Source organism: Talpa occidentalis, unplaced genomic scaffold (assembly GCF_014898055.3).
Source record: "Talpa occidentalis isolate TD23 unplaced genomic scaffold, MPIMG_talOcc4v2.1 talOcc4.10, whole genome shotgun sequence".
NCBI lineage: Eukaryota > Metazoa > Chordata > Mammalia > Eulipotyphla > Talpidae > Talpa > Talpa occidentalis.
The window spans coordinates 56,127,764-56,138,708 of NW_023600993.1; the positions used below are offsets into that span (position 1 = coordinate 56,127,764).

General features: G+C 49.0%; 1 protein-coding gene across 1 annotated transcript; it reads right to left on the reverse strand.

Annotated features, from left to right (window-relative positions):
* Positions 1 to 1,200: 1,200 nt before the first annotated feature.
* Positions 1,201 to 10,388, reverse strand: IGFBP3 (insulin like growth factor binding protein 3). The gene is made up of 5 exons (XM_037493231.2): positions 9,866 to 10,388; positions 6,586 to 6,812; positions 5,942 to 6,061; positions 4,798 to 4,939; positions 1,201 to 3,817 (listed from the first exon to the last, which is right to left on the reverse strand). The coding sequence occupies exons 1-4, from the start codon at positions 10,272 to 10,274 to the stop codon at positions 4,814 to 4,816; spliced, it is 882 nt and encodes a 293-aa protein (XP_037349128.1). The 5' UTR covers positions 10,275 to 10,388; the 3' UTR covers positions 1,201 to 3,817; positions 4,798 to 4,813.
* Positions 10,389 to 10,945: the final 557 nt, after the last annotated feature.

Here is a 10,945-nt window from a genome sequence, read left to right on the forward strand (position 1 = left end):
ACCCAGTAACAGTCCCATGCACCCTTAGCCCTTTGGTGCCTGTCTCCTCATGATATTTTTAAAGATATATTTATTTATGCATATAAGAGCTGGGGTGCAGGCCAAAGACACAGGGGTGAAAGGATTTACCAGAGGCAGGGTGGGGAGCAGAACAGGCAGATTGACTGAAATACACTGCTGAGGGCAGCAGTGGAGAGTCAGGAGGAGTCTGCTGTGTCATGTGGGTCACCTTCCTGGCAGGGGATCAAACTCATGCTGCAGTGGCTGCAGATGGCTTTGAAGTTCCGAAATTTAACCTCTTGAGCCACCAGGGAGGCCCTCCTCCATGATCTTGCTCTGCAGTTCAGCTCCCTTCTCTGGCTCCTGCAAATAAAGTACCCTGAAGGATTTATCCTCTCTTTCTGGCTTCCTGTGTGATCTTGATGGAAGTTCAGAGCAGAAAAAATTTAGAATGGAAAATCTCCCAGGACAAATACCAGAGTTGGGGATAGGGACAATTCATGAATTTTAAACTAAACCAGCTATGAAGTTTCCAGGAATCTGAGGTGGGGTCACAAAAGATTATCAGCCAGAGGTGGGAGCAGAGAGGATTATCAATCACAGACCAATCCAACCTGACCCCATTGCGATAAATCCCAAATAATTTCATTAAAGAACACCCTTTGCTCTGGCACAAAACAGCTCCCCTGCACCTGTGTCTATGCAAGTGTCCTTTTTCCATTATTTTTTCCTCTATAAAATTTGCCTTGTGCTGATGAATGGGAACGTCTGCTGAATTCTTTCTCAGAGGGACCCAAGTACCCTAACAACCTCAGACGACCACCCTCACTCTTTTCTGAACATTTATAAAATATACTCCACAAATAATCTGTGGTAGGGGACCATCTTGGATATTTATTTAAATGGTATTTATTAGGCAAGTTCTTTAATAGACAGTTTATTCTTCCATGTCTCAAGGACACAGGCTCAGATTTTTTCCTGCAGCAGCTCCACCACCAGGGAGTTATTCCAAGGCTGTGAAGAAGGAACTTGAGAAGCACTGAGACCAGGAGAGCTGGGGGAATAGGAAAGGCTGAGGTGCCAAACTGTTACAGGACAGCCCTGATACAAAACAGGGTGCCTGACTGTGGGTCCTCACCCGCGCGCTTAAAAGGACTTATCAATGCTCTACTGCAGGCACACGTGAAAAGTTAATAAAAGGTTTATTTACAAGGGAAGGGGAAATGAGGAAATGTACAGCTCAGGGAGAAAAGTGGGAGACAAAGTTTTAAATGTGTCCCACCCGATCCGCCGATCTGGAATCCCAAATGGCACTCTGAGAGCTGGCCCAGGAGCCGTGAAGCCAGGAGGCGAGCGAGAGCGAGAGCCCCCAAGACCCATGTGTTTGGTTTTTATATCCAACCTGTCTGCTTAACTCCACCCTCAGGTCCCAGCCACCCTCCCTTTGGTGGTGACGGGATTTGTCTTTCCCAATGTCTTGATGCTTTGGTCTGGAGTGGGGGTGGGGTCCACAAAGCCTGCATGGAATTAGCTCAGAACATCCTTTCCCCCTAACAAAGGGACAGTGATTTTAAACAACACAGGAACAGAAGTGACAAAACAGCTCCCAGGAAAATAGATGTGTTTTATTGCAATGTTGCCAAACTAGCCACCACCTAGGGTAAGATTGGGTTACAGGATAATTAAGAAACAGAAAAACAACCGTCAGGAAACTTCCCACCACCTAGTGCCTAATCAATAGTCTGGCACATTGGGCAACAGGAAGTCTGATGGTATATGGTCATGGACTGGGCTGGAGAAAATGGGCATCCTCCCCTGCCCCCCTTCACCCCCGCAACCGCTGTCAGTTCTTTCACCTTGCTTCAATAAATCCACACTTGCTTACTCTCACGTTTGGTGTGGCAGCTGTTATTCTTTGACCAGCGCACATACCCAGACCCACAAGTATCCACTCTCTAACAAACTGAGACCCCATAATCCACCCAGTGTCTCCTTGGGTCTCCTTCCACCTCCAGCTTTTGTCTACTTCCCTTCTCCAAGCAGAGGGCCGAAAAGGCTACAGGGAAAAAAGACTTGGAGTGAATGGTCTGGTCTGTCCTACCCCTTGTCCTGTTCAGCCTTGAAGGTCACGCCTCTGGTGTGAGGACAGCATGGGACAGATGGGAAAAGCGGTGAGAGCCAGATTCATTCGCTACTCTGCTCCCACCTGCCTGCTCCTGTCCTGGGTCAGGCTCACCGAGGGTTCACTGCAGTTGGGACCCTCCTGGTGCCTCAACGAACCCAGTGATGATCTGAGCACTTTCTAGGTTGGGTTCTCTCATGAGAAGTAGAAGCAGAGAAAGACATTTACTTAGGAAAGGTTTCTACTCCCCGTTGAGTGTCTTATCCTTTTGGGATTATTGCATTAACAATACACTCACTAACAAGGACAGAGGCATTTCTTCCTAGTAAAAACTTTATTTAATATTTATAAATACATTGTAAGACAAAACTTTTCAAAAATACCTTTTTTTCTCAAAAACTTAATTAAAAAAATAAAGAGAAGCTAATAGGTAGGCAGAATGTTTTCAGACCCCTTTGTATTCTCAAGGGGGGCTGTGTGCAGGGTGTCTCCAGGGCGGGGTGCCCTGGGGGCTGCTCCCCACCCACTGGTCAGACCTGGAGGGCTGGCCTCCAGCAGGGCAGCAGTCCCTCCCTCCATGGCTGTATTTACATTCTCTAGTATTTACATTCTCTATATCGATAACATCTCATCTAGGATGATAACATCTCATCTAGGATTAGCGAGTACAGGTCCTATCATATTTGGACTATGATGTCTACAATGTTAACAGTTCATGAAGAACGTGTTCTCTGTGTATATGTGTGAATTAGATAGAAAAGTGGGAGGATGACCAAGTGCAACAAGCAGGTGACTCTGTGCCCCTCGTGCCCTCCCAGAGCCTCCAACAAGCCATTTATTTTTCCTGGTTAGGTCAAGTTATTATTATTGTTTACATTGCGCCAAGGAGGACAAAAAGGTAGTGGTGAAAACAAACTTTCTTTGCCTTTAAAGAGTTTATCTCAACAATTAATTTTGTCTTGAACTGTCAAGCTGGAAAACACTCTTTCTCAGCAGCCTTCCATACAACCACGCTGTTATTCTTAATGCCTCTGAAAAGGAAGGGCTCACCCTGCCCCCTACCCTGTGGAGCCACCATCACAGACAATTCACTGGTTGTCTTCATCAACATTCTTGGTCTTTTTTTTTTTAAATAAGTAAGGCTCCACCTTATTTCCTACACCAGTTCCAGGCAGTACAGGCCACTTGAAGGTATGAAATATTTTCTAAGTTGAAGGAGCCTTGCTTCAGAGATATAAGCTCCAGGTAGGGCTGTGGCATGTGCAGCCCCCAGAGTGCAGGCCGCTTCTGCTCCTGGTGAGGTCTGTGTTCATTTGTACAGAGTGGGAATGAAGGCACCCTCTGCATAAGCAACACAGTCGCTAAGTCAGGAAGTACTGGCCAGTGCTTCAGAGGAGATGCAGGGAGAGCCAGCTCCAGGGGGTGTGAGATCTGCTCCCCTGTCCTTGAGTTGACAAATATTTTTACAGGAAGCAACAAGAAAAAACAAACTGTGTTTCACGGACTACTAGAAAGCAGTGAGTTACTCAAGTTCACCATTGAGAAGAACCCTGGGCATTTCAAACATCTTTCTAAACTTTGGTTTCAAAAAATCAATTTACCACAAAAAGAATATAAATTGAGGTTGTAGTCAGCTGCTGGTCATGTCCTTGGCAGTGGCTTGTGCAAAATAAGGCGTATTGAGCTCCACATTAACTAAAACAAAAAGAAAAAACAGCACATTGAAATAACTGCCTCCAAATCAAAAAGGCTCAATTCATGCTCCAGATGATTGGGCAGGTCACCGGGCACCTGGTGGACAGGGCTTATCCTGCAGCTTCCATGAGACCAAGGGCACCGGAAGATGTTCTCGGTGCTCGGTCAGTTGCTCTGAAGCTAAAATGCTATTTCTTTCTTTCTTTTTTTAAAAATTAATTTATTTTTTATTCTTATAATGTTTGCTTTCTTTTCTCATGTAGTCCTGATAGAATATCCACCATCGTAGAATGCTGTTTCTTTAACTTGTAAGGGAAGAAAACTTATCACGAAAAGTAAACTTTTATTTTCTTAAATTTGTCTTGAAAGATAAAGGAAAATGTGTATTCATTCTTTTCTCCCAATAAAATCTCACTTACTAAAAACAAAATGAATATTGAATATGAGAGCACTCTTCAAAACGGCATAAACCTTCATTTTCTTATTAAGTCAAATTACCTTTCATTAAAATCATATTAATCACAGACTATGAAATTATCCATAATATAATTTTTGGGAAAAAGGCAGTCACAACTTTATTTAGAAATACCTTCCTTTATCAATTCTTTTGGATTAGAACTGTTTACCTGTGACCACAAAGGAACAATCAAAAAATCAATTCACCACAAAAAGAAATATAAATTGAGGCTGTAAATCAGCTGCTGGTCATGTCCTTGGCAGTGGAAAAAGCTTCACTTTGAAAATCTCCACGCTGCACAGACACAGAACTCATGTCTGAAGTTCTATAACTAAGGGAGTATCTTTCCCTGTTCTTGTTGAGCTGGGTCAGGTGGCCTTCCCCGCACCTCCTGAATGACCCACCTGAGCTGTCCCCCTGGGTGGTGCGGCTCCTGGGCTCACCAGCCCTGGCTGTCCTCAGCTTACCCCTCATCATCCCCCAGGGTTGCTGCCCTCCGAGCCCCCACACACCCAGTGCTTACATGGTTGCAGTGGCGACTACTTGCTCTCCAGGTGATAGCACTGCACGTCACCCTTGCCCTTGGCGTCGTAGCCTGGAAGGGGCTGCCCGTACTTATCCACACACCAGCAGAAGCCCCGCTTCCTGCCCTTGGAAGGGCGGCACTGTGGGCAGAGCACAGAAGACCCACAGTGAACCCCTCAGGAGGATGCATGGGGAGGCTGACCATAGGCCACAGGCAGTGCGGGCTGTGGGGCTCCCAGGATGTTTTCAGAACAGCTCTACTATACCAAGCAGGTGCAAGTGATTTTGTGTATTAGTTTTTCAGAAAAGCAGGGGACAGTTTTGTGTCCCTGGGGTCTCGGGGAGACACTAGACCCTATTGGTGCCATAGGCATGACCCCTAATGAGGGAATGAAAACATCTCCACTGACCCCACGAACATCACAACTGTGTCTTTCTGCAAACAATCCAAGCTATACATGCAGTTACTTCTCAGTGGGAGTTTGCAGAGTAAGCGGGTAATAAACATATGTGAAGAGAACATGAGAATAAATGTCTGTTCTGTTGAATAATGACTGATAGAAAATGCCAAGTGACAAGTGCTAAAGAGGCCAGAGACCCATCCATGGTCACTGAAGATGATGGCCACCTGACTTGAGTGTGGCCATCCTATTCCATGGCCAATTCTGCAGATGTTGTGGTAGGAATTGCCTAGTAGGAAAGCTGACTGAAATGTCACCCTCAAATAATATGTAATCTACCGAAGCGCACTTGTTATAGTTTAAAAATAACTGCTTCTCAAATGTGTTTGACTGTTTACTATTCATGGAAGGCCGCAATGTAAAAGGGGTCAGCATGAGATCTGAGTTTTCTGTGCTCGTGTCACCTTTCTTGGAGGTTCTCTATAATAGCTCCGTATTACTCCATGGTGCAATATCAGCTAACATGTCAATGTGTCCCTCTATGCATGGCAGAGTGCTCCCCAGGTGGTACCTCACATGCTCTGGAGTTGGGAGGGAGATGCAGACAGGGAGACACAGACAGAGGAAGTGCATTGAGTGGAGGGGATTTAGTGGAATCTCCTGCCACTGTAACAGGTGAGGGGCCAGGGCTGGGCCAGAACATGGGTATAGGGTGAACTTCACCTAGGCAGCATGGCTTACCTGCTTTTTCTTGTAGAAGCCCTTCTTGTCACAGTTGGGGATGTGGACACCCCTTGGGCTGAGCATGTGCAGGAATTTGAGGTGGTTCAGCATGTCTTCCATCTCCCGGCGGCAGGGTCCCTGGGGAGGAGCCACAGTCACACTGGAACTCTAGTGTCTTATAAAATCCCATTTGCCCACAGAGCCATCACAGGCGGGCCTGCCATGTGTCCTCAAATATCTTCTGCCTTAATTTTTTGACTTATTTGTTGCCTTTCCCATGAGGATGGGAATCGTGCCTCCTTATCTCTCTCATGATCCCTTCAGAGCAAGGCCCAGAACAGGAAACAGTCACAATAGGCCAGGCCACTCAGGTCAGTGAATAAAATAATGTCAGTTTTTTGAGTCCCGTTTCTCTGCATCAGAAAGGCATGTCAAGCACACTAAGTGCTTTTACAAGTTTGACCTTGACCATGGACCCTTCTGAGATCTGAGAGGTAAAAGGGTATAAATAGCCTGTGGTGTGGTTGTCCACCCCAGGTGGGCCACCTGGATTTACTGAGAGACTCTTGAGTAAAGAGCAACCCCCAAGATACTTTCAGTGCTCAGGCCTGGTGAGGGCCCCCCCCAACCCCCCGCCCCAACCTGTAAGAGAAAGCTCTCACGTATTCTGTCTCTCGTTTGGACTCAGAGGAGAAGTTCTGGGTGTCTGTGCTCTGAGCTTCATAGTCGACTTTGTAGCGCTGGCTGTCCTTGGCATGTCCTTTCCTGATGATGTCCATCTTGGTGTGGAGGGGACTGAATTTGGTATCAGGCACCCGGTGTGTGCTAGTAAGGGCCTGGTTCTCCATGCTTCCAGCACCCCGGTCTTCCTCAGACTCACTGCCATTTCCTTGAAAAGCCCAGGGGAGACAAAGATGTGATAGTCATTGATCTTTAATTATGGTCTTTCCAAAATCTTACTATTGTAACCAAGTCACACCTAAGTGGAAATATCATTCAGGTAAGTTTACAAAACACACAGATAAAGTTTTATTCTATAACACCAGTAGCATGTGAATGGTAGCTGCTTCAACTCAAGATTTGAAAAATGAAATCTACTGCTTTTACAAAGCAGATAGGATGCCAAAGTCTAGCATGTTCTCAGCCTCCATGTGTTCCCTCACCCACCAGCAGGGGGCAGATGGGAGCCATGGAAGACTTGGGGGGGGGTGGGTCACTTGGAAGTCCCCTGGGGAGTCCTTTTTGGACTGGACATTTGCCTCACCACTCCAGCCCTGATGAAACAAATGTTGGGGTGACAACAGCAATCTGGATGCCAACAGTTCTGCAGGGTTTCTGATTGCAGCACTGTCCTAAAAGTTATCCTGCAAAGACCTCTGAGGGATCCCTGTTGGTTTGAATGGCAAAACTGAATTCTCTGCAAAGTAGCTTTGCAGTACATCCCAGCCTCATGCAGGCATTTTGTATTTTTTTATTTTTATTTTTAATTTTTTTTACTTGTAAGGGCTTATTTATTATTTTTGTTCCTTTTTTATTTTATATATTTTTTATAGAGCCAGTTGTCACATCTCCAACACCCACTGTCCATGAAGGGATGGGACATCTGGAAGAACACCAGAATGGAACACCCTGTGCATTCTGGGGCACTTTCTTGGGTGAGCCCCTCCAACCCCTCTAGGACAGGAGTGAGGGATACAAACAGCATCAAAGCTTACACTCCTTTATACCAAAGAGCTTACACTCCCTGAAGAAAAGGTCACCTCCCATTGATTGACCCCTTCCTGCAATCAAAAATGCTAATGAAGAAAGCCTGAGTCTTGACATCTATGCTGATGCTATTATCTTCACAATCTCTTTAGAAGTTCAAGTATACTGTCTAAATAAATGTGTGGCTGGTGTGTAGCTAGAAAATGCTTTCCATTCCTTTTCCAGGATGAACTTGGGGCTGCTGCAGTAGAAAAGTCATGGAGGGCCCCTCTTCTTGGCTGCATCTAAGCAGCAGGTATCTGCCCCATGGTTACCCAGCTCCCAAGGCAGCACCGGATGCTTCACTCCCAGGAGGGGCTCCTCCCCATCTGGTCCTGAGTGGTCTGCTATGCCTGGGGTGCCAAGTGCCCTGCTCCAGCTGAACTGTTCTCTGCCCTCTCAGAAACACATCTATCAAGATGGCAGCATGCCCACCAGCCTGGAAGTCAGCCAAGGCTTCTGGCTCTGGGCTAAAATATGCAAAGCCTACGTCTGAGAATGGTCGGCCCCTGAAAGCTGACTGGGGTTTGATCCTGGGGAAGCAAGCACAAATTCTAGAGTTGCTGCTCAATTCCTGATGCAGTAGGTTCTTAAATTGATAGGATTTGGTTTCAATTTCCTTTCATTTTAGATTTCTTTCCTTTTTCTGGGAGGCGTTGGTGCAAAAGAGATGCTAACAATATGTAAATAAAAACATTTGCATTTCTTTGCCAAGAACTAAGTACTTTCTTAAACTTCCTTAGTTTCTTTCTAATGCCTGCTGACTCCAGCCAGGAGAGAAAACGTTTTCATTTAAGCAATAGACAGTTAACCACTGACCGTCATTTAAATTTATCCTTCCTCCCCTTCCCCCCAAAGGGATTTTAGAAGATATTCAGATCTTTTACAATAAATCACATCAACCTATACTATACTTAGGAGTTACTATCGTAGCAATCATAATGTCCATTAAGGTCTAATTAAAAACGACAGTTTACAGGAACTTCTAAGATCACTTTTTGAATAACAAAAAAAATGAACTGGAACAAAAAAGCACATACAGCAAACAACAAATTTTGCCCAGAGAGACAAATTATAAAGGGGCTTTCACCCTGCCTGCCCCAGCTGGGGGCTGGCCCCCAGCGCTCTTTCCCGCGAGTGGTTGGGGTTGGGGCAGAATTCCCCTAGTCTTCAGCTCTACAGGAACTTCACTCACGGAAGGGAGAAAGGCTAAGCACGCGTGGAATTTGGAGGAACGGCAACTCCATTTGATTTCTTTTCTAAGAGAACGATATGATGTCCCCTACAGAATGGGCGCTTGATAGTGATGGAGCCCTGGAGTAACAATGCCAAACTTTAGCTTTTGTCTTCCCTCAACTGAACGGCATTCCTCCCAATTCAGATGCAGGTGGCAAAGCGTTCTAGACGGGGCTGTCTCCCTTCGCTCTCAATGGAAATTCAAAGTTCCACACATCCCGCAACGCACACACCTGGTCTTGTCTGAGGGCCACACAAGCACCAGGTATAGACAAGGGAGGATGCAGAAAGTTTCCAGTGGGACTCAGTCCTGCTCTCCTCCCTGTCCAAGGGGGAACTGGAAGAGTCACTTTCTGAACTTAAGGTTTCCAACCGCAAAAGACACGAAAATCCAATTCCCAGCCCGCTCGTTCTACGACACCCCGGAAAGTGACATTGCTTTGCAAACCGTAAAATACCGGTATGTTTAAAGATAGGTAGCATTACCTACAATGTGCCAGTCCACTTTTCCCGGTCCAATCCGGCCCCTGGTGCCTCCCGCTAAGCATCCTCAGGATTGAAACACGAGCTCCCAGCTCTCAGGGGAAAGGGCACGTTCCACCTGTTAGGTTGCACAGTCCAAGCCCACGTTCCGCGCCGCTCTGGCCTTTCGTACACGAGAATCTCGTCTGTCTAGGACCTTTCACCTGACCTCTACTCTTGATATCCTCTCCCATTCCCCGCCCCGGAAAATCTTTTACCATTTTCGCTACCAGAACTTTGTAATTTATAAGCAATCCGAGCTCGGAGAACCGAGCGAGTAGAGGGCCGGCTGCGAAGGCGCCTTCGCCTTTCCGGGGCTCGGTTTTCCCAAGTACAACTTTCAGCGGGCAAGGAGCAGCAGAGTGACCACCGCGGCACCGCTCCCGCCCGGACCCTCGGGCTGGGGTCGCCGGGCCCCCAGACGGCGCGGCGGCTCACCTGGAGCGGACGGCGCGGGCAGCAGGTAGGCACGCAGGGGGCCGGCGGCGCTGGCGTTGGAGCAGAGCCCTCGGCCGTCCAGCAGCGCCTGCAGCGGGCGCGGCTCGCCGGGCGGCGGCTGGCAGCGGAGGCCCGCGCCGCAGCGCTCGGTGTAGACGCCGCACCGCTGGCCCTCGAGCAGCGCGCACGTCATGCAGCAGCCGCAGCCCGGCTCGCGCACCAGCTCCGCACACGCGGACGCAGCTGGCGGCGGCGGACACTGAGCCAGCGCGCGCGCGTCGCAGGGCTCACATCGCACCACTGGCCCCGCGCCCGCCGCTCCCGCGCTAGCCCGCGCCACTGTCGGCCCACGGAGCAGCGACAGCGCGGTCAGCGCTGCAGCCCAGAGCGCGATTCGCGCCCGCTGCATGGCGCCCTCGGCGGGGGCCCTCTGCTCGGCCGGCCGGGGCGCACGGGAACAGAGCTACGGAGCGTGTGGGAGGCTGCGAGGCAATTGGCGGCCAGTCCTCAGCGCCGCTTCGTCGCGTTTGCATCTGGGTGACCTGGGCCCGCCGGCTTCTATATAAAAGCCATGGTAGCCGAGGACACGCCCCGGAACGCCGCGCCAGGGTGTGGGGGGAGGAGGGGGGCGGGCGTCTAGCCCTAGGCGCCGGGCTGAAGGAGGGGGCGCGCAGCGCGCCTCCGCCCGGACACCTGCTTCCCGTGCGCACGCCGTACGTCACCGCCACCGCTATCCCCCGAAACCCCGCGCGGCGCGTCCGGAGCGCCAAGCCACCCGAGCGCCCTTGGCCACCCCCACATTGCTGCCCTTTTCCCACTGCGCCCTTGAGTAATGTTGGTGAAACTTGCTTGCGCCGCTCCTCACCTAGGTGTACTTTGCAAAGTTCTCCAAAGTTTAAGTCGTCGGGTAGGGGAAACGGAAGCACATTTCTGAACGGGACCTATTCGCTGCGGGGTCTTGGGAATCAAGGCACACTGGTTTCCCCTGCATCAGGGGGTGGTGGGTGTTCGCATCCCTCCCACCCCGCAGGCCCTACAAATACACATCTATAAGTGAGCGCGCGGCCTTGGCCCCTTTCC